Below are 23,671 nucleotides of genomic sequence, written 5' to 3' on the forward strand. Positions count from 1 at the left end.
GAGAGAGACAGAGTATGAATGGGGGAAGGGCAGAGAGAGAGGGAAACAGAATCAGAAGCAGGCTCCAGGCTCTGAGCTGTCAGCACAGAGCCCGATGTGGGGCTCAAACTCATGAGCCATGAGATCATGACCTGAGCTGAAGTCAGACGTTCAACCGACTGAGCCACCCAGGCACCCCAGTTCAGCAAAAAAACTTCCAATTGGAGATAGTAAACAGACTGTTGAAATAGTGAAAATCAGGATGAAGGTGGTACAGGAGCTCGCAGTAAAAATGGGAGAGTGAATATAAACGTTATTACAAAGAACAACGTACAGTCTTTTTTTCCCAATCATTTTCGAGCTTTTTATTTTACTCAGTCCAAACAAAACCCCTAGAGGTGGGCAAGGCAGCAGTCATTACCACCAGAGAAGTGAAGCAGGTGCCCTCGATCACACAGCCAGGGAGAGGTAACCCCTACTCCTGCAAGCTCCCCCACTCAGTGCTCTTTTAAAGGACTGGGAACCAGCTGCCTGTAGGGGAAGGGGTGAGTCATGGAAACTGCAGTGGTGTTAGACCTGGATCACTAGAAGGCCAGTCTGGCTGAGAGAACTGTAGGGGGTGGTGGGGAGTGTGTGAACATGCTGATATTATCGATAATATAGCCTAACACATTTGTATAGGGCAGTTACTGTGTGTGTGTGTGTGTGTGTGTGTGTGTGTGTGTGTGTGTGTTTAAGCCCTCTTATCCTAGCATTATCTTCTTTGATATTCACAGAGATAGGCAGAGGGCCAAGACTGGTAGTGACAAGGGAGGAGGCCTCCTCTCCCACCCTAACTTTAGTCCTCTCCCAGGGAAGGGCATGTGAGCCTCTCTCCAACCACTTTGTCCCCACTTCCCGCCCACAGAGCCCAGAAGATGTTGGGACTTGACATGATATAATTTTCTAGAGAGGTGTTTGGGACCAGAAAAGAGACTAGGAGCTTTGGCCTACAGGTGTCAGCAACACGGGGCATGCACTTGCTGTCAGAGGGCTCTTCTGAGGCAAGAAGAACAGCCATGTTTTGTGTGGCCTCAGAAGATAGTCCTTGGGAAGAAGTCCATTTATTTGGTAAATTTTAGTGAAAGCTATTCTGTGCCAGGCCCTGTGCTGGCTCGCAGTGGGTCAGACATAGTCCCTGACTTCTAGGAGCCCTCAGTCTTGGATGCAGACAGAATGTTTAACTGCAGAGTGATCGGTAAGACAGAGCAGAGGGCCTGTGGGAGCACAAATGATGGTACCAAACCTGGGGTGGGAAGGAAACCAGGAAGGTTTCTTAGAGAAGCCTGAACCGGTCTTGAAAGATGAACAAGTATTTGCAGGAAGACCAAGGTGGGAGTGGGGATGGAGGGACAGGTTGGGGTTTGTAGGAAAAGGATCTGCCCTCAGTTTAGTGGGGGGAACCCTGTGGAGGGCCATGAGCATGAGGCTAGGTTCTGAACACATTCAGGGGAGTCAGGGTGACCACCTGTTTCTGATGTAGTAGGAGGGGTGTCTCTTTGTAGGGAATTAGAAGAGCTCACTACTAAGGTGTTTTTCCACTCAAAATCTATGATTTTGTCAAACCAAAGGCACTGTGCCAGTGGGCTTCCTGGGTCTTGGTGGGCCAGCCTTCTCTTCTGCCGGCACCATTTCCACTGCTTTACATGGTGAGACCCAAGCCAGCTACTGGTACCAACCAGGACCAGCCCGTACCCCACCCCACCCCCCTTCTCTCGTGGCCTATTGACAGATCCTCCAGAATCTGAAGGAATTCAAGACAAATGGTTAAGGGGATGGAGTTAATAAAATTTGAAAAATTGAGGCCTGTCACTCCACTAAACTTTTTTCAATACCACTGACAGAAACATATTTCCCCAATGAGTGACCTTCCACAGCTGTAGCGGGCAGGCGCAGCCGCAGCAGTGCTGCCAGGAAGCCAGTCTGCTATTTATCAAATATTATAAGCTGGGACACACTAATCTGGAGCAGGGAGAGGAGGGGAGGGGTCCTGCACTATACTGCCTGGGGTGCTCCAGGTGTTGGCCCCAGCCCCAGACAGCCAGTGGGAGGTGACGGATGGCCTGCGATTAGCACTCCCCACCTCCATTCGGCCCTCTCACTTGCTCCCAGAGGCCTGACCCTCTAGACCAGCTGCTCGGCCCGGAGGGGCCCTGGGTGGGAGACAAGGGGAGGTCAGGCTAGGGCACGGGCCATCCTGATGCCCCTGGAGAGGGCAGGCGGGTGAGACCCAATGTGGTTATTTATTGGAGTATAATGGTTTGTGGCCGTTGGTCGTGGAGGTGAAATCGATCAGTTGTAGAAGTCAGGTTCTATCAATTATTACAGCAATTAGTCAAGTCAGAGCATCAGAGCAAGGGTGCGGGGGCGAGGGGACTAATATTAGATGGACATTTTCCATGATGCCCCCACCTCAGCCTTCCTAAAGTGGGAGCAGAAGTGCTGCCCTGAGGCTCCAGGACCTTGGGGAACCTGGCTGGCTTCCCCCCTCAGGAGTAGCTGGGGTGGGGCCTTCTGGGCTAGAGATAGGCTCAGCACTGTTTTAAAAGGCGTCCTTGTGCTGGCTGGCCCAGGTGCAGAGATGTCCTACCTGTCCCCATCCCATCCTTTATGAGAAGTGACACGACTCCTACTAGAAATTACTCAGTGGCCAATGTTTATGGCACACATTTTTCATTCTGTAAGCAAATATAGATCACTGACAGCACTTGTTTGATGCAACTAATCTCACCCTATGTTCTTTCTCCCATTGTCTTCCTCTCTTACCTTCTCTTGCTCTCCCCCCCTCCCCTTTTCTTCCTGTTTCTCTTCTCTTCTACTCTTGGTCCTCTTTTCTTTCCCTTCTATAGGTCTCTGATTCCCCCTTTATTCTTTTCTTTCCCTTCTATAGGTCCCTGATTCCCCTTTTACTCCAGTCCATATCTAGTGACAGAGCTCCCCTTGAGGCTGCCTAAAAAAGGAGACCTTTCCACTCTGCTAAACTGTAGCTCCCTTTCAGCTCTAGCTATGGTCCCGGAAATAGGGGTGGTGGGGCGGGCAGTTGCCATCTGCCGCTGGCCCTCGGCCCTTGTGGAGCCCCTCAGTGTTGAGCACCAGAGAGAACAGGAGTGGGCTGGGAAAGCCAGACCATGTGAGCAGGCCCCTTGGCACTCCATTCCTTCCTGGGCCCCCACAGTACTGTCTGTCCCTCCTTCAGCCCAAGTTGTAGTTGTATGGTCGTCTTCCATCCCCATTAGCTTCTGGAAAGCTGAAATTGTTCCTTGATGCAAACTCTAGATAACAGCTAGTCTTAAAGACAGGAAGAGGAGCCTGCAGAAGAAATGGTCACAGAGGTGTGAGGAAAACCTGAAAAAGTGGTTTTATAGAACTCAAAAGAGTGGCCAAGGTATCAGTTGCTATAGAGTGGTCAAAAAATACAAAAAAGACTGTTCACTGGCTTTGTCAATCCCCGTCATCCTACATACAGAGCCCTGCTGATACAAAGCACCCAGTCACTGCCAATAGAATTGAAAGAGTGAGGTTTCAGCTGAGCCCCTAAAGACCCACCTACTAGTTACGAAGAACACAGACACCCTCCTTACCAGGGAGCTGGCACTTTATCCTATAAGTAGTGAAAAGCCAGGGAAGGATATTTCAGCAGGAGTATGCTTTGGCTGCCCTTTTGGGAGTGTGGAGAATTGGAGTTGAGAAAACCTGGCCATGGGTTTGACTCCTGGTCCAAGCAAATAATTAGCTTTGTAACCTTGGGCTATGATTTCACTTTTCTGAGCTCTAGTTTTCATGTCTATAGCATGGGGATTTTAATTCCTACCTCTCAATAGTGGTTGTAAGGATTAAGTGATGTAACGTACATGAAGTACAGAGCACAGTGTCTGGTACATAGTAAGTGCTCAGTAAATACCTATTATTACCACCACTCCTAGATATATAACCAAGAGACATGAAAACACACCCACGTGAAGACTTGTGCACATACTTTCATAGCAGCATTATTCATAATAGCCAAGGGGGAAACAGCCCAAATGTCTATCAACTGATGAATGGCTAAACAAAATGTGGCCTATCCACAGAATGGAGTTTTATTCATCCATGAAAAGGAATGCTGCATTTCTGCTTTCATGTTGTAGCATGAATGACACTACAACATGGATGAACCTTGAAAACATGCCAAATGAAAGAAGCCAGACAGAAAAGGCCATATACTGTATGTTTCAATTTATATGAAATGTCAAGTATAGGCAAATCTATAGGAACAGAAAGTATAGGTTAGGGTGTCTGTGATAATGGCTATGGGCTTTCTTTTTGAGATTATGAAAATGATCTGAAATTAGTGGTGATGGTTGTATTACCCTGTAAGTATATTAGAAACCACTGAATTATACACTAAAAGGTTGAATTTTATGGTATGTGAATTCTATCTCAGTAAAAATTATATATATTAGTATTTTACATCAAATTCCTATTAGAAAATAGGAATCATGTATAAAAGTATTAATTTTTCTCATTGATAATAAGTGTCCCTGCCCTAGATCATACTTCTTGCTCTCTCCTCCACTCCTTTCTCCTCCCACACCTCTTCCCCTGCAGCCCAGGCAGACAGCCACATGTAAATGCTTAATAAAGCTTACAGTTGTTGGTTGATAAATTTATAGACCTTTAAGAAGCAGAGAGCTTCAGTAGGAATAGTTTTAGATCATGGAACAAATGTTTCACAGCCTAGGATTAAGAAATGCTGAGTTTTGGGGCACCTGGGTGGCTCAGTTGGTTAAATGTTCCACTTCAGCTCAGGTCATGATCTCACTGTTCATGGGTTCAAGCCTCGCGTTGGGCTCTGTGCTGACAGCTCAGAGCCTGGAGCCTGCTTCAGATTCTGTGTCTCCCCCTCTCGCTGCCCCTCCCCAACTCTCACTCTCTCTCAAAAATAAATAAATGTTAAAAAATTTAAAAAGAAAAAAGAAGAAATGCTGAGTTTTTATAGTCCATCAGTAAACAGTAGCGGGACACACGCCTTGAGCCAGGCCCCATGCTGATGTGCATTGGCCTGCATATTTAGTGTTTCCAACCAACCCATTAGATCCTTCTGGCAGGGACTGTGTCTTAACCCTTCTTTACTTCCCGACAACACTTCCTTAGCAAGAAAGAAGATCGAGGAATATTCCATTTAACACATAGTTCTTGAGTATCTGCTGTGTCCAAGGCACAGCTTTCTTAGGTTTCGGTCTCCCTGCTTCTAGAGAAGTGCCTTTGGGGCCAGGCCAGATCTGATTCTTTTGTGTCTCAAGCCCCACACATTCAAAGTTTGACAAATTGAATGGAATGGACAGTTTTTGAAGAGGAGAGTGAGGGTACAGACCTGGGCTTTGAGAAGGAGATTCTAATAATGTGGGGGTCAGAGGAGCCTTTCTTCCATATCTGCCAAGGCTTTGCACCAAGTAGACACTTTATACAGGCTTGTGAGCTGCCAGAACTTAAAAGAGAAACAAGGTAGATGCATGGACCCCAGCAAGCCCCTTCTTTTTATCATACTTCAGGTTCTTTGTCCTCCAAGCACAGGAACTGATACAGAAAGAATGCCTGCCCACATGCACATAGTCACCAACAGTTGGAATTGGTAAGGGCATCAAACCTTGGGGCTAGCATAGCCAGGTTCCTGGTAATGCCCACTCCCTTCCAGAGGACTCAGCTAACTCTAGTAAGCAAGAAATACCAGAGGTAAAAGACATTAAAGAAGAGAGGGGAGTGGAGAACAGAAAGAAGGGGGCTGTTTCACCTTTTTTCAGAAAGTCTGTGCTTTAGAAAGGAACCCTATTATATGGTTTTATTAATGAATATTCATCTGTATGCAGATGAGTTTGTTAATGACTAATGCATTGGCGTTAGGATATATTTATGTCTTTGGTGTATTTTTTAGCATATTCAGCTGTGTGTGTTTGTTTTCTGTGTGTGTGTATAGAGCACACCTGTGCGTACATAACACATGTATGTGTGGGTAGTGGTAGTAGTGTGGGTAGTATGTTTCTGCATATATGTGCATGTGCATGTAGGAACGCCAGTACCCTGACCTCTGTGTCAGAATTAAGAACTCTCCTGTCAGAGCAGCTTGATGTTTGTCACACCATTCTACAATCTCTTAGGGTTTTGTTGCTCTCTATTTCCATGGGAATTCCTTACTTTGAAATCAGGGCCCAAGTCACCTTTGAGGGAAGGCTGAGGCCCCAATGATCACTCATAGAGTCTTTAACTACTTTTCTTCTTTCTGCCAGGAGCCAACCCCCTTCAGAGGAATGAAATGGGACACACACCTTTGGATTATGCCCGAGAAGGGGAGGTGATGAAGCTTCTAAGAACTTCGGAGGCAAAGGTAAATTTCGGAGAAAGGAGAAGGCCTATGGGTACTCCATGCTGCATTTAATCGTTTGCTCATTAAATGATGTCTGGCTCCACACCAAAGGCCACTTCTCCTTAGGTGATTATTGTCTGTTTTAATACAAATCCAGGGGGAGCCTGGGTGGCTCAGTTGTTAAGCATCTGACTTTGACTCAGATCATGATCTCATAGTTCATGAGCTCGAGTCCCACATAGGGTTAGCTTGAGCCCCGCTTCGGGTGAGCTCGTGCCCTGCTTCGGGTGAGCTTGAGCTCTACTCCAGGTGAGCACGAGCCCTGCTTTGGGTAAAACACAAGCCCCGCTTTGGGTGAGCCCCACATCTCTCTCTCTCTTTGGGTGAGCCCCCCTTCTCTCTCTCTCTCACCTTCTCTCCCTCTGTCCCTCCTGTGATTCTCTCTCTCTTGCCTCTCGCTCACTTGCACTCTCTCTCTAAAAAAATACACACACACACACACACACACACACACACACACACACACACACACGTATGTATCTATATATACATACACATAATGTGTATATAAACACATACATAAATCTAGTCCCCAGTCTTAATAAGAATAGGAAGCTACCCTTATCATGACCAGGCAGAGGCCTGGGCCACTTCTGGGTTCTGAGGACTAATCTTCAAATTCAGTTTTTGAGCTAATAGACCTTCTAGCTCCTTTTCATAGGACCGGGATAGTTAGACAAAATCTTTAGCCCAAGTACTGTTTCTTCAGTCGTTATGTATTCTATAACCTCAGCAAGTAATCCTTTCCCATCATCCCTCCTTTCAGAACCATTCCCTGACCCTTCCCCTCCACACACAGTCCAGAGAGCCTGGTATAGTCTGAGCCAAAAAAAATCTCCATCTTAATTTGATCTTCTCAACCAAACTTTTGAGCTCCCTAAATACAGGCAGCTTTCTGCTCTTCCCAGCCACTGAGCTATCACTCAGGAACTACTTGGCAGAGTCCAGGCATTAGAATCACAAATCTCAGAGCTGCCAGGGACCTCAGAAATTGTCAAGTCCGGTGGTAAGAAATTTTACCAAAGCCTAAACAATTAAGTCAGAGGAAATTAAGATGTTGTGGTTGAGAAGTGGACCAGAGTTGCACCCAACTGGCCTAGCCCTTCTCTCCTGAGCAGCCTCAGGGGAGGCTGTGCTGTGAACACACGTTTTAAATCTCTGAAGCCTAAATCAATGGACTCGTTTTACTCCTGGGGAAACTAGAGCTGAGGGATGTGACATGACTTTGGTCCCAGAGTGAGTTAGTGTCAAACCTAAGCTAATAGACTTGAATACAAGGTCAGGTGATAGGTTCCGTGGTAGGACTGGAACTGGAAGACTTGGTTGCTGACTCTCATTCTTGTGTTCTGTCCAGGATCATGGAGTGTCTATTGGCATATTGGCTGATGTACCTTGAGATGATTCAGTGTGACAGGTCCCACCTAGTGGCAGATATTCTCTGTGTCTTGAGTAAGAGCACTTAGGTCATTGGACTGAAACAGACAAGATACGGGTTGTGATCCCAGCTCTACCACTCACTAACTGGGTGATGTTGGGCTAGCACTTGCTTTCACTGAAGCGCAATTTACCTCTGTGAAATGAAGACATTGGACAGAATGGTTTCTAAGGTTCTATTCTGTATACAATTGTCTACATGTCAGGATAAACCAGATTATGTTGTAATAACCCAGAATTTCAGTGGTGTAAAGCAATAAACATTTATTTTTGGCCTCATGCAGCCTATCCATCATGGGTCAACAGTGGGGGCTCTGTTCATCAAAGGCCTGCAGAGACCAGACTGGCATTGCAGCCACCCTCTGGGATGTTGGCAGGTTGCTTGCCAGAGGGAGAAGAATGCTCTGGAGGGTCTTGCATATGCAGTTAAATGCCCAGTCTGGAAGTAGACCCTTCTACTCACAGCTCACTGGACAGAACTAATCCCTGTTCCCACCCAATCACAAGGCACCAAGGAGAGTAATCCTACCATGTGCCTACAAGGGGGAGACTGGAAATGTCTGGCAGCCAGAATTAACCATATAGTTTGTTTCCCTGGGAGCCTTAGTAACTACCCTGCAGTAGTTTCCTCCAGAGGAGAGGAGGTAGGAAGGGAGATGGGCTTTCACAGCACATCCTGAGGGGTGCTTGGGACCAGCAAGAGTGAAAATTCCTAGAGAGCAAGTAATTCCCTCCTCTCTGTTCAGATTTTCCATCCCTAGGAATATCCCTAGAGGTAGAGTCAGTTTGCCCAGGTGCCTTAAAGATATCCCTAAACGTGTTTCACATAACCTTGGACTGCACTCCCGTCATCCCTCAGGTGCAATAGCTGTCCCATGAGACCATGCCCTAGACTTGGCCAAGAGAACCCATGGTGTGTCAGGTGGTCTGACATAGGGCAAGTCTCTTAGTGCCAGCATAGGTGGAGGGGTTAGAGCTGCTGTGGGATCCTTAACAAAATTCGGCTGCTTAAGAAGTGGCTTGATGTTGGCCATGTTAGTACAAGGCTAGTGTCCCGAGTAAATAAATGGTGGTTGTGTTCCTCTGTTCCAGTCAGACCCTTCTGGACCACAGAGGGCAATCGTAGACACTACCTTCTGAGTAGACATGGAGCTCTTAGAATCTGTGCAGAGTAGGGCAGCTAAGGGGAAAGAGGAACTATGCCAGAGAAAAAGCCAAAGGCAGTGGGGACATCAGGCCCAGAAAGGAGAGACCACATATAGACACAGGAATAGCTGTGAGTGAAAGGGGGGTGGGGGGGGTGGGCGGGGAGATTCATTCAGTGGCAGAGCTGGGACAGAGCCAGGCTCGGTGGCAGCTATCGGGAGGAGCTCCCTAACAGAGCTGTCACTCAGTGCACGGGGCTGCCTTTAGAGGCTGGAAAACCACGTAGAGACTGCTTGGGGTTCTGTAACCTCTCCATGGAAGACTATTTCTCTGTTGTCACCTCTCTGTACTTTATATTTTCATCTGGTCTGAAATGTCCCAACTGTCCACTGAGCATCTCTCCTTGATTGCTGTACAGTCCTGTCACCCCTCAGTTCTCCTTGGGTATTAGCATTGTCTTTCAGTTGCTCAGCATCTACTTTGTCACCCATTCTTCTCTGATTTTTTTTTTTCCTCTAAGCTGCAAAAAAACACTACCTCTTCAAAATCATGAGGCAGAGCTTCATGGGAAGAACACTGCTATAGACCTGGTTCTGTCCCACTTTGCCAGTAAGTAAGCAGTAGCTGATCCTCTCTGAGTTCAGGCCTTACGTCTATAACCTAATGACTCAGGCCTGGAGGGTGCTGAGGCTCCAGCCTGAGACCTCATCTCCTGGCTCTTTGTCTAGACATGGGTGACTGCCACTCCAATCTTATCTTACTCTCCTTCTATGCACCCAGCATCCTCCTGCTTCCCAGCCCAGCCTTGTCTACTCTGTAGTCAAATATGTGTTCGTTATGGAAAATGTGTAAGTATAAAAGTCATATGTGTCATTACAGAATATTTGGAAAGTAAATTGAAGAGAATTAAATAATTTAGTACATGTTTATGAATGTCTGTGTGCCAAGCTCTGGGCTAGGTAAGAAGAAGACAGGTGGGTGAAACACTCAAAGAGCTTACCGTCTGATGAAGAGACAGGCAAGTGAACCATGAAAGTGAACCAGGGAAGCCCAGGGACTGTGGGAATCCAGAGGTGGCTTCGAATCCTACCTGAGGAGATCAAGGCAGTCTCACTGGAGAACAGGGCAACTGAGCTGAATTTCAATGAACATTTTAGCCCTACTATCGATATGTGATCACTATTAATATTTTTAATTATTTATAATAATAGTAGGTATTATTAAGTGCATCTTTTATCAAGTGCATCTAGGTACTATGCCAGGTGCTTTCTCTGCATTTTTTATAACCCTCTAACAAATCCTTGAAGCAGCTCTTATTACCCCTGTTTTATAGATGGGAAAACTGAAGCTGAAAGAAAGAAAGCAGATACTTAACAGAAAATCAAGTTGTTAAAAGTAACTATTGGGGTATGAATCAGAGGATTTACTTTCATGATACTATATTTGCCTTTTCTGAACCTTACCTATATATATGTATATAGATGGCCTTTTTTTTTTAACCTGGTTGATAGCCTACGGTACATACAGGGGTCTTAAACTTGCAGCCATGTTTTATTTTAACAATCCAAGAATTTATTAAAAATGTGACCCCGTAAGGGTTGGGGGTGTGGATTCCTCCCAGCTCGCTATTATATTTTGTGCTAGCCTAACAGACATTTATATTTCCTACCTGGCCCTGAAGGTGTTTGAGTTATGATCCTAGTCCCATATTTGGAATTTGCTTTTTTTTCTTTTTCACTTAATATTATTTCTTTTTTTTTAAGTTTAATTATTATTATTATTTCTTTTTAGTAATCTCCATACCCCAGCATAGGGCTTGAACTCACAACCCTGAGATCAGGAGTCACATGCTCCTCTGACTGTGCCAGCCAGGTGCCCTGCTTAATATGATTTCTTGAAAATTTTCCCATTTTCAAGTTATCCATAAGCCTAATTTTTAATTTCATTCTGCCTTTTAAAATGTGTCACATATCTAAGAATCTCTGTCACTTTTTTTTTTTAAGTTTATTTCTTTATTTTGAGAGAGAGAGAGCAGAGGAGGAGCAGAGAGAGAGGAGAGAATCCCAAGCAGGCTCTGTGCTGACAGCATGGGCTTGGACCATGAGATCATGACCCGAGCCAAAATCAAGAGTCAGATGCTTAACCAACTAAGCCACCCATGCACCCCAAAGAATCTCTGTCACCTTTAGTAGCCTACATGATTTTCTCCTTGCTGCCGGTTTGCTCAGTTTCTCTGCTTTCTCTGTGCAGAAGCTTCCTTGGGCCCCCTAAGAAGATTCAGAGGTGGATGAACCCCAGCCCCTGTCCTCTGAGCTGGCCATCTGGAAATGGAGGATGGGAGAGAGGCAGGCACCCTTGGTTCTGATACCTACAGACTGATTTGTATGTTAGGAGGGGTCCACAGAGAGTTTGTGGGGGCTCCAAGAAAGCATGGATCACCTTCAGGCAGAATGAGCAGGGCAGGCTTCGTAGAGAAGGTAGTTGTGATCTCACTTTGAAGGATTTCGTTACATGGAGAGTTTAATACTTAAAGCTTAGACCATTTTCATGTTTTAACTAAGAGATGAAGGAGAGAGGTAGAAATATATCTCTGTGCACACGATGGCAGATAAAACAAAAATATGGGGAGCTAGTCCATGATGAATATTCAGCTGAGGGGGACGTGCTGGTGCCAGCCCGCATCTCCACTCCCGGATCCTCGTTCCGCCGAGACTCACGAGGAATTTATTGCTCATTTTAATCACACCCAGAGAATGAATTGGCAGGAATATTAGGCAGATAGGCCTATCATATATATTTTATTTGCATATCCCAGTGACAGAATCACAAGCACATTTCCTGTATCCATATTTTTTCATTTGCTTCAGGGATAGCTGGGGATGCAGTGCTCCCCTGGGCCCGCATTCTGGGCTGTAAACCTGGGTGCTGAGGAAAGCCCTCTTGGAGACAAGGGGCGAGGTACACAGGAGAGTAAGAGGGTTATCTTGCTCCTGTCATAGGGTGAAGTGATACCCTTTCCCCACTTTGCCCAGCCTGCTCCCTGCTGCATCTCATTTCAAGTGCCAGTGTGCCCCATGCCTGGCCCTGTGCTTGGCCTTACGGGGATGACAGCACCATCTGACCTTCATTGCAGCTTTACAGTGGGCCAGACATGGAGCTATGTGCCTTATGAGGACAAGCTTTTGCTTTCTCTTTTCTTTGTTTTTAACTTTTAAATAAGTTTTTATTGAAATATACTTGTATAAGGTGCATATATCTTAATTATATAGCTCTCTGTATTTTCACAAGCTAAACACAGCTGATCAAGAAACAGACCATTATAGACACTCAGAAACCTACCTTATACTTCCAGTCACTGCCCATCCCCCAGGGGTAAGCATTACCCTGATTTATTTTAATTTTATTTTTACATAATTTAAAAAATAGTGCGATGAATTCTGTAAATTCTTCACTCACATTACCAATTGTTAACATTTTATCACATTTGCTTTATTATATATATATAGAGAGAGAGAGAGAGAAAGAGAGAGAGAGAGAGAGAGAGGTAATTCTTTCTGAACTGTTTAAGGGTAAGTTACACACGTGATGCCCCTTTATCCCTAAATACTTGTATTTCCTAAAAGGACATTTTCTTACCTCAGTACGGTCCTCAAAAGCAAGGCATTAATATTGATATTAACTAATCTGTCAATGTTATTCACACTTCACCAGTTTGTCCCAATGACTATCTTTACAAGAAAAGAAAATTCTGGATCCCAAATTGGATTTAGTTTCATATCTCTTTAGTAGTCTCCGTTAATCTAGAATGGTTCCTCAGTCTTTCCTTGTCTTTCATGACCTTGACATTTAATGGGTTCAAGCTGGGTATTTTGTAAAATGTCCTTCAGTTTGGGTTTGTCTGATGTTTCCTTATGATTACATTTAGATTACACATATCTAGCAAGAACACCTTCTGGTGTTTATTTCAATAAAATCATTAGGTAGCCCCATGCTAAAAGTAGGAATAGGAGATTAGTGTTTTAAGTCTCATCTCCCTAAATAGACTGGGGCAGGAAACAGGTCTTTTCTTATCTCCAGGGTGTAAAGTGCAAGCTCTAGAGCCAGACTGCAAAGGTTAGCATTCTATCTCTATTACTTGCTACCGGTGGACCCATGCTTTAATGTACTTCATCTCTGTGCAGAGGAGGAAGAGATACACTGAACTTCTTATGGCTGGGAGGATTAGAACAGCTGGTTTCCAGTCAGATGAGACTCAGCAATTGATGCTAACACTAGTGAGTGAGAGTTTGAGGAGTAACAGGATTATTTACATAGGCTCAGATCCTCACCCCACAGGATACTTATTAATTACAACGGGAAAACGGTAGTGGAAAAACATGGCACAGACCACCTTAACCCAGTGATCAAAGTCAACATCACCAGTTATAAAATAATCAACATCCTGTGCCTCCTGATATGATGCACTAAGAACACAACTCATCTTCTCACTTGAGCCAGTCCTCTTAACCTTCTCTCACCAGTCTTTGAATCAACCCAGCTATTTGCACAGTGACATGATCTGATTTACATATTGAAACATCACTCTGGCAGCAAGGAGGATGGGCTGGAAGAGAAGACAATGGAATCCAGGATGCTGACATAAAGGTCACTGAGTGTAATGGAAGTGACACCTGCTATGTGCCCTAACTTTCTCTACAGGGATGTATACTTTATGAGCTAGTTCAAGAGATTTTCAAGTCCCTTGGGTGCCTCTCTCATCCTCCAGGCCTCTTTGTTGGACCTCCTGGGCTCCTCTTACCATCATTCCCCCACTCAGCATTCTTTCCACCATCCCCTGACCCTAGTCTCATCTGTTGCCCCTGTCCTTTTGGTGACTTTCTTACCAAGTCCTCTCTGTCATTGCAGCTTCAGAGCATGGGAGAAGCCCTGAGATGCGAATTGGGGTCAGCGTCAGGAACATGGGGCATATCTGAGTATATCTGAGAGCAGCCTAAGTGGGCTCTGTGACCCTGACCTCCCATGAGAGGTAAATGGTAGTTTGGCCTTTCTTCTGTTCCCTCCTCCATACCTATTGCATGCTTGCCAAGGGTCTCATTCTGTCTACTCACCACTCCCACCTTCACCTCAGCTGCCCTTTCAGTGAACACATTGCCACTTTCATTGTCAGACCTGTTCCTTGAGGGATACCCAATAATAGGGTTGCCTGACATACCCCTTCTCCCTGTAACCCTCCCCCAAAGAACCACTCATCCCAGCTACCCACCGCTGAGTGCGTGCAGCTAGGCTTCACCCCAGCCTCCCAGCCCTTTCCTGTAAATGCACTCACAGCCAGGAGGGGTGCCATATTAAATCAAGAATGATAGAAACCAGTGGCCACGATTATCCGCCAAGATGCAGCATGGGGAGCTGGTTGCTGCCGGCTCCAGGTGAGGACTTCTGAAGCTAATTGCATGTGGCTTTTATTAAGAAGATGATCACTCCCCCACTTCTGCTCTTGTTGGTGGTTTCTTCCTAGTGCTCTCAGCCCAGTGTCCTCTCCTTCTGCAGGTTGGGTCTCCTGCCCTATCTTCTCCTCTAGTGGAACTGTGTCAAAGCAGGGCCTCGACCTCAGTCCCTATAGGCTTCCTCTCCATCTCCTCAAAAAGCCGGAAACAGTAGTAGCCTACATTTATGGAGCCCTTACCAAGTGCCTTCTCCCATCTTTCTCTCCTTCCCCAAAGAGAATATATCCAGACCAAATATTTTCCTTTCCTATGTTCTTTCACAAGCCTGGGCTTATAGCTGATGCCTCAAAAAGCCATTCATTCAGGGGTGCCTGGCGAACTCAGTTGGTGAGTATGATACTTGATCTCAGGGTTGTGAGTTTAAGCCCCATGTTGGATGTAGAGATTACTTAAAAAATAAAATAAAATCTTCAAAAAAAAGGCCACTCTTTCATTCAACACATTTTTTAAAAAATACAAACTCTGTGCTAAGCATTAGGAAAAGAGCATGAAGCAGTAAACTTTAACCTGGTTTAATCCCAGCATCCTATATATTTTTATCAAAAAGTCCGATCCATTTTCAGAAGTTTTTCTGAATAGATATTGAGAACTCCAGGCTGGGGGAGAAACTCCTGATTTAGGCCACAGGTTGGATCTTTCCCGGGACCATCCAGAAAGCTCCTTAGAAACCGGCCAGATCACAGTATAACCTTTTCCCTATACTCACCCCCATAAAAGCCAGGGACCCTTTACCCTTGCCCAAGAAAATAACAGGAATACTAAACTCATGACATCAGAGAAGAGTTATAGGAGTAGAAATGTTTCCCTGGAGAAGACTTAGGAAGACCACAGGGTCCTACCCAAACCAACAGAGTGGCAAGAAAAGTCATGTTGCCCGTGACAAATGAAAAAGATATGTTCTGTGAGGCCCCACACACCAATGCATGAAAAGCACCTAGAGGCTGAATTTCTAACACATAAGGAAAACTGGCAGGCAGAGATGAGCTGCCTTGTGCAGTTGGAGGTATCCCCAGAACCTCGCTGGTGTTGAGACTGTACCCTACAGACCTAGGCTTCCTAAGGAGGGAGCCTCAAGAGCCATTTCTGGGGTAGTGGGGCATCTAAGTGGACTAGGCTCCTAGCTTCTGCTTCAGCCAGAGCAACTCTTCATCTGTGGAGCCCATACAGGTTAAATTAGTTAAAAGGGTTCCTGTGTCCCCATCCCACCTCCAAGAAAGCACTGGGTTAAATAGTTATCAAAATGCAGTGAAGGAGAGAAATAACGTTTATCAAAGGCCTTCCAAGGGCCAGCTACTGTGTTCTCTGCTTAAGTCTCTCACACTACCACTTCTGCTATACATTTGCTATGTGCCAGAGACTCTGCCGAGTTCTTTGTGTATGTTATCTCACCTGATTCTCCCCAGCATCCCACCAGGACCCTGGAAGGTGGGTATGAGTCACCGTCTCCGTATTAGAGATGAGGAAATGAAAATTCCGGGAGTTGAATGAACTTCCCCAAGGTCAGCTAGCTAGTAAGTGGATGAGGTGAAGTTTGAATTCAGGTCTTCATGGAACAGAGCTGCTTATTTCTGCCACACAGCTTGCCCCACTATGAGCCAGAAGAGGAGACAAACTTCAGGTGGGGACAACTGTAACAATTAAAGACACGGTTTTTAGAGGGCAGTGCCTTTGTATGGTTCCCGGCACTCAGCCCCTGCTCCACAACCAGTAGTAACCTCATTCAGTTGGCAACATGTATTGACTCCTTCTGTGAGCCAGGCCCTTGCTATGTGGTGGAGCTGTTGAGATGAATAAGACATGGTTTTTGTCACCAAGGACCTCATGGTTGAGTAAGGAGAGACAAACAGGCAGTTAAATAAGTGCTCTGGAGGTCCCAGGGGCAGGCATGAAGCCTTACGATAGGGTCCTTAGACAATGTGGTATTTAGGTTGAGATCACCAGGGCACTTGTAGATGGGAATGCAGAAGACTTTTGTGGTGAGGGAGCAGTGTGAGCAAGGGCTCAGAGGCAGGAATACTCTGAGACCCATCACTAGGAGAAGGAAGGGAAGCAGACTCAACAAACCCTGGCAGTCAGCTTCCATTGCCTCAAGCTGCTTTTGTGGCCTGCCTGACTACAAGCCAGCAAGGCCACTAGCCAATGCAGCACCAGGCAGTATGTGTACATGTCACCATCAGAGCCTTCCAGCCCAGTGGACCTAAGTGCTGAGAGGGGCTGGGTGGGCAGGGAGGAGGAGGAGGCAGATATATGGTGGAGTCGTCAGAGCCAGGTGATGTATGTGGCGCCTGAGGGAGCTGCACAGTGACACTCTGGATTCCAACCGGCAAGCGTCGCTCCACTGGGATTGGCGCCGAATTATTGCTCCATATGAAACCCAGGACTGATGGGAGCTTTCAGTTACAGACTGATAGCAACAGCCAAAATTGGATTGTTTGCTATTTATTTTTTTTAACTTCTGTCAAGGTCACTACTGTAACAGGAAAACACTGCCCAAGCAGCAGGTATTTTTCATCCACTCTGCCTGCAAGAGCAATCTGTAGCCACAACTTTTGTGACAGGGCCTTTCCTTGGCAGCTTTCTTTCTAGAAAGCTGTCAGTGTTACAGGGTCTTAGGGGAAAGGAGCCTCCTGAAGATCCATGTCTCTCTGTCCCAGTCCAAGACCAGCTCCCTTCCACCATCCACCCTGCTCCATGCGCACTTTATCATCCCACCTGCACACTCACCCTCCCTGCCTGGCCCCCAGATAGCCCTCCATTTGCTGCCTGGCCCAGTACTCCAGCTTCAAGCCTCCAGTCACCCAGAAGCCTCCCCAGAATGTTCTGGGCTTTGTATATCCTTCCTTCTCTGGACTCCTGTGCCACCCTGTTTGGCTGTCAATTCTTTCCTCTTATCTATCATCAAATTCACTTTTGCAAACATTCACCAGCTGCCTCCACTGTGTCAGGACTCATGCAGGGAGTAAAAGACAGCACTTGCCCTCAGGCGGCTCATAAATAGATTTAGAGGACAGAGTCACAAACATGCAACAAATTTGTTTTCAATAGTGGGAGGTTTTTGTTTGTTTGTTTTTTAGAGATGGGTATAGGCTAGAAATAGGCACACATGCTTTGGAGGAAAATGATCAGTATTGCCTGAGAAATATTTGTGCACAGGCCCTGCCTCACCTTCCTCCCAACTTAGAGCTCCCTGAGGACAAGGCCTGGCTCTCCTCTCTTCCCTGCAGTGTGATCATATTCAGGCTTCCTCCTCCTGCCTTCCCTGAAGTGGACCAAGCCCAGGGCCAGACACATGCCAGGCACTCAGCAGTGACTAGAACCCTCTGGGTTCTAGTCCTCCTCTCCACCCTGCCTTTTCCATCATGGCATGCACAGGACAAAACAGACAGCAATTAGTGAATAATTGTGTTTAATTGAAATGCAGTATCATGGAAGTGGAGGGTGTTCATAGCTCTGGTTTAAAAACCAAAAGGGGGGGGGCGCCTGGGTGGCGCAGTCGGTTAAGCGTCCGACTTCAGCCAGGTCACGATCTCGCGGTCCGTGAGTTCGAGCCCCGCGTCAGGCTCTGGGCTGATGGCTCAGAGCCTGGAGCCTGTTTCCGATTCTGTGTCTCCCTCTCTCTCTGCCCCTCCCCCGTTCATGCTCTGTCTCTCTCTGTCCCAAAAATAAATAAACGTTGAAAAAAAAAAACCCAAAAGGGGGGCGCCTGGGTGGCTCAGTCGGTTAAGCGTCCGACTTCAGCTCAGGTCACGATCTCACGGTCCGTGAGTTCGAGCCCCGTGTCAGGCTCTGGGCTGACGGCTCAGAGCCTGGAGCCTGCTTCGGATTCTGTGTCTCCCTCTCTCTCTCTCACCCTCCCCCATTCATGCTCTGTCTCTCTCTGTCTCAAAAATAAATAAACGTTAAAAAAAATTTTTTTTTAAATAAAAACCAAAAGGTTTTTGGGGTACCTGGCTGCCTCAGTCAGTGGAGCATGTGACCATTGATCTCCGGGTCATGAGTTCAAGCCCCACATTGGATGTAGAGCTTACTTTTAAAAAAATGAAAAACAGGGCACCTGGGTGGCTCAGTCAGTTAAGCGTCTGACTCTTGATTTCGATTCAGGTCATGATCTCATGGTTCATGGCTTTGAGCCCTGCTTTGGGCTCTGTGCTGACAGCACGGAGCCTGCTTGGGATTCTTGGTCTCCCTCTCTCTCTCTCTGCCCCTCCCCCACTCACACTCTCACTCAAAAACAAACATTAAAAAAAAAGTAAAACCAGAAAAGTTTTCAAGAGGGTAAGTGGAAAGGGAAATAACCTATTTTTATTAAGCACTTAAAACTGAATGCCAGCCATGATGTTAGGCACATTATGTATATCATCATATTTAATCCCCAATTTACAGATGAGAAAACTGAGGGGGAGTAACTTGCTCCAGATGATAAGCACATCTTATAAGTGATAAAGCTAGGATTCAAACTCAGGTCTTCTGTCAGACACCAGAGTCAAGGGTTACTTTACTAGCAGTACTTATTTTACTAGCAAGATGAGCCAGGACTCCTGAGCAGTGGCCAACTGAAGTAAGGAGAATGAGGTGAGGACTAGGACAAGGGGACAGTGGGAAGGACTGGGCCAGCCTCCAATGACCAGGAGCCAGAGTGTGCATTAGGACCCCTGGAGACCCAGAACTGTGTTTTTTACCCCTGAGTTACAGGGTGGAATGAAACTGGGATCCTGTTGGGCCCTGTGCTCCTGAGCCACCTGCCCTCTCTCCCCACAGTACCAGGAGAAGCAGCGGAAGCGTGAGGCCGAGGAGCGGCGCCGCTTTCCCCTGGAGCAACGGCTGAAAGAGCACATCATTGGCCAGGAGAATGCCATCGCCACAGTGGGTGCTGGTGAGTATCAAGATGCCAGCCAGTGCCAGAAAAGGGCTGGGGAGCTCATGGTCTGCTGCAGTGAGGTGTGCATCCTGCTGTCACCATACCAGGCAGAAGTGACTAACATTACAACTTAACATTTGTTGTGTATTTTCTGTGTGCCAGGCATTGTGATAAGCTCTTCATGTATGTTGTCATTTAGTCCTTACAGCAACCCGGTTAGGGTAAATCCCCATTTTACAGATGAGGAAACGGAGATACAGAGCACTCATAATAATTGCTCAAGGCTGCTTTGCTATACTCTGACTCAAACCTTGATCTGGTCCACTGTCCCCACCCCTAACTTTTCAGGTAGGCAGACTAAGACCCAGAGAGGAGTAGGAGCTTGTCCATCACTTGTAATGTGGCAGCTGAGTCAGAACTAGAACTTCTGTCTTTTGTCTCCCAGCCTGGGACTCTGCCACTTTTCAGTGTTTTTTGTCAGCATCTGGTTCAGTTTTAGGAGAAATACCCTGAACAAGCCTTAAGTGCTTTCTTCTTGACCCTAGAAGCTCTTAGGTCCCGTACTGGGAGCCGGAATGCTCTCTGGTATAACCCCTACTCTGATGGCCCTTCTGCCCATGCAGACCCCACTAGAGAGAATTATAAAACTAGGGTTCTGCTCAAGATAGTGGTCTCACTTCTCTTCTCTGACTCAGGTGCATGACTCTCTGAAGCTGTCCTCAGACAGATAAGGCAAGGGCAGAGTAACCCACTCCTGGCTTAAACAAGCAGGCAGTGGTTCTCAAAGCATGGTCTCTGGACCAGCAGCATCAATATCCTCTAGGACCTTGTTAGAATTGCAGATCTCAGACCTCACCCCAAACCTATGGAATCAGAAACTCTGGGGTGGGGCCCAGCAAACTTTTAACAAGCTGTGTAGCCAATTCTGATGCTCAGCTCGTGTTTAAAAACCTCTGCGCTATGGTGTCAGGACATTCTATTCATGTTGCTTACCCCTTCTCTCCAAGCATCTGGCCCCACCAGATGTGATCCAGCAACTACCAAAGACAGCACCTGATAAAGGCTTAGTGATAAAAGAAGACATCAGGCTGTATTGTGGTGCCCCTCTGGGACATTCTGGAGCAGCATATCAGCCCTAGGATACCAATTAGAGGAGTAATTGAAAAATGAAGGCAGCCACCCCTGCAACACAGCCCAGCCTGGTCTCCATCATCCTCACACACCAGTGGGACTCATGTGGCAGTCATGAGTCCCTCATCAGCGGATAAAAGGAGCCCACGGACCAGAACTGCCTCACCAGCTAGAAGTCAGGAGGCTGCCTAGAGGCATACACAGGAGCCAAGGAAAGCTTTTTGAACACACAGGCCCCACTACTCAGGCCCAAGCCACACCAGGCTGCCCTTTAGGATCTGGATACAGACATCCACTCTCAGCCACCACCTTACAGGTGGACACCTTACTTCTTTGCCAAGGCTGTGGCTGAGGTGGAGGGAGGGGAAGCCCTGGGAGTTCCTGAGTGTTGAAGAGAGGAGTTGCCCATGGAAAAGGCATTACCTGCACAGAGAGCTAAGAAAGCAGTTTCCTGTCCACCTGGGCCAGCACTGCAGCTGCCATCATAGTGTTTTCCCTCTGCTCCTTACACAGCCCTTTCCCAGCAGGCTGTCTCCTCCTCTCTGACCTCTTGCTTCTCCCCAGCTTCTCAAGCCCCATAAGATGTGATGCTCCAAGAAGTTGGAGGGAGGGGAGAGGAGGACATGGGAAGGAGAGATTTAGACCGACGTGGGCTAAAATAGCAGGTCTGCACTCTTTAGCTGTGCAACTCCAGCTAAACACATGGCTTGTTTGAGCATCAGCTTTCTCATCTGTGAACTGGGGAGCCAAATCCAGGACTGACTGACTATAAAGTACATGCTCTTTCCAGTCCCTGTCGTCAAGGTGTTTACCAGCTAGAGTGGGGCACTATGTTCTTTAAATTAGGCCCACAGTTGTTTCCTTCAAGCCGAGACTGATCCTTAGTCTCAGCCCCAGGCTGGCCTCTTCCTCTGATCCTACACCAACCTCTGATGCACCACCCACTTTGTCTCTCCTTGTTGTTGGCCCATAGCCGGAGTAAATGATTCAGTTGCCCACTTCCGAAGGGCTGTCAGAATGCCTGCCCTGAGAGCTTCCCTCTACCCAAAACTCCATTCTGTTACCCAGACTTTGCCGCGGATTGGGAGGGTCCTACACCTTGTCCTGCGTTATGTAGGTTGACCCTGCTGTGGCTTCAGTGACCCTTGAAAAGACAGACAGGTATTGGGGCCTGAGCTGTGGGCTTGTGTATCTCCTCCATTTGTATGGTGATAACTGTATGCCCGCCTAGCTGAGAAGCCTGTGGCTGGTCATCACACTGATAAAGATCTGATAATGTTCACCTACCAACCCAGGTGAAGCATGAGGTACTCTGTGGGCCAGAATTTGTGGCAGGCAAGCAGCAGCCAATGCTTCAAGATCTCCAGACTGAAGCAAGTATAGGAGACAGACGCACATCCAGAGGGGTAGGCCAGGCCTCTCTGGATCCTCTAGGCTAGCGTCAGATATATACTAGGGACTGGCTGGGTGGAGCCTGGCACCCCAGGGGTACCATGAGGATGGGCAGCCAGAGAAGTGCCGCAGAATGAATTGATTTGATAAATGGCCATTTATTACCCACACGAATTGGCTGAAACCAATTTCGGTCACATCAACCCCTGGTAAGTGCTGGGATATTGATTTGTGCAAAGTAATACAGTGAATTTATCAGTGTGATCCCCAGCTGCAGGGCTTCTAGCAAGGCTGGCGCACAGTTACCGCCTTACAAATGGAGGAGATAAAGCACCAACCCCATAGCTTAGGCCCCCATGGCCTCTCTGGTCTTCTAGGGTCACTGGAGCCAAAGCAAGGCCAGCCTACATACCACAAGCTAGAGCCTTGGCATTGAAAGTGAGACTCTCCTTACAGAACCTAGAGCTACTGTTGGTCATGGGAGGGGGAGGATGCCTACCCTGTTGAGCAGACCTCCTGGGATCTCAGAGACTCTACATCCCACCGTTCTCAGAAAAGCAACGAGCTGTCTATTCAGCACATTCAGGACTAGACTCCACTGCTCCCTCCAGCTTGTCCACATCCTGTGCTCCTGTCTCAGTAAAGGCACCACTATTCACTTATCTCCTAAAATAAAAACTTAGATTATTCCTTGCCCCTCCTCCCTCTCCCTCACCCCTAACAGCCCATCAAATATCAGGTTCTAGCATTTGCCTCTTAAACAGGTCTCAAAACTTACCCTCTCCCCTCCATTCCCAATACCACTGTCCTTGCTCAGGACCTCAGGATCTCCCATTTGAACCATATAGTGACCTCCTCCCTGGTCGCCCTGCCTCCTTTCCTTCCCCTATAACCACTTCTCCTACCCAGCTGGAGTGAGCTTTGTAAAATGTAAAAACTTACCTGTTTAAAATCTTTGAGTGGCTCTTGCTGCCCTGACCAGTATACAAGGCCCACCCCTGCAGCTGCCCCACCTTCCTCTACCATGCCTCCCCAACCCAGCTCTGCATCACATACACCAGCTGCTTCTGCTTTCTGCATTTGTTGATGCTGCCCTCTCTGCTCGGAATTCCTTTTCTTCTGGCCCTTTCCCCAACCTAGCCCAGCCCTGCCTATCTCCCACATTCTGGCTGGTTTTTACTTAGCCTAACTCAGTTCAAAAGTAATAGACTGTAGACTCCTGAGAGCAGAGATCATGCCTCAGTCGTTTTTGTTTTTGCAGTTCCTGGCACAGCTTTGAAGTAGATGTGTAGTGCAGTTTGTTGAATTAGTTTGGTTGGGCACCATGTCTGTCTCATGCTCTGAGGAGAGAAGAGAAGCTGTAAGCCTACCCTCTAGTAGCTCACAAGCATACTAGGAACAAGAGTATATTGATAGTTAATAACAACACACGTACGACTTGACCTTTGGCCCCTTGGGTGGATAGGCCATTCCCCAGCTCTGCTCTGGGTCAGCCTGCACACCTGGAAGCTTCCCTGCAGCTCCCTCTGACCAGGGGCTCATCCTCAACACCCATTGCTTTGTTCCCACTTGACTCTCCCTCAGGAGACCTTGCCAGCTTAAATGCTCTACCATGCTGGGGTCTGGCCCGAATTCAGAATCTCACCATTGGCTGTGTGGCACACGGTGGACTGTCTCATGCTTCACTTCTCTTTTTGACAGTCCAAAAATGTAATCACCCAAGCCCACCCTATACCTTTCTGGACCCCTCTTGGGGTCCTGTTTCTGAGCTGAGAAATATAATCAGGC

The 23,671-nt window shown here is 47.0% G+C and overlaps 1 protein-coding gene across 1 annotated transcript in view; it reads left to right on the plus strand.

Annotated features, from left to right (window-relative positions):
* The window catches only part of CLPB (caseinolytic mitochondrial matrix peptidase chaperone subunit B), a 144,256-nt gene that overhangs the window by 98,029 nt on the left and 22,556 nt on the right, over positions 1-23,671 (plus strand). The window contains exons 6-7 of the mRNA XM_047071065.1: positions 6,282-6,379; positions 19,261-19,375. Coding sequence (XP_046927021.1) covers positions 6,282-6,379; positions 19,261-19,375 — 213 coding nt within the window. The remainder of the gene's footprint in view (positions 1-6,281; positions 6,380-19,260; positions 19,376-23,671) is intronic.

This window comes from Lynx rufus, unplaced genomic scaffold, assembly GCF_022079265.1.
Source record: "Lynx rufus isolate CCGP_SWC_20201006 ecotype Redwood Valley unplaced genomic scaffold, mLynRuf1.p SCAF_9, whole genome shotgun sequence".
Taxonomy (NCBI): Eukaryota; Metazoa; Chordata; class Mammalia; order Carnivora; family Felidae; genus Lynx; species Lynx rufus.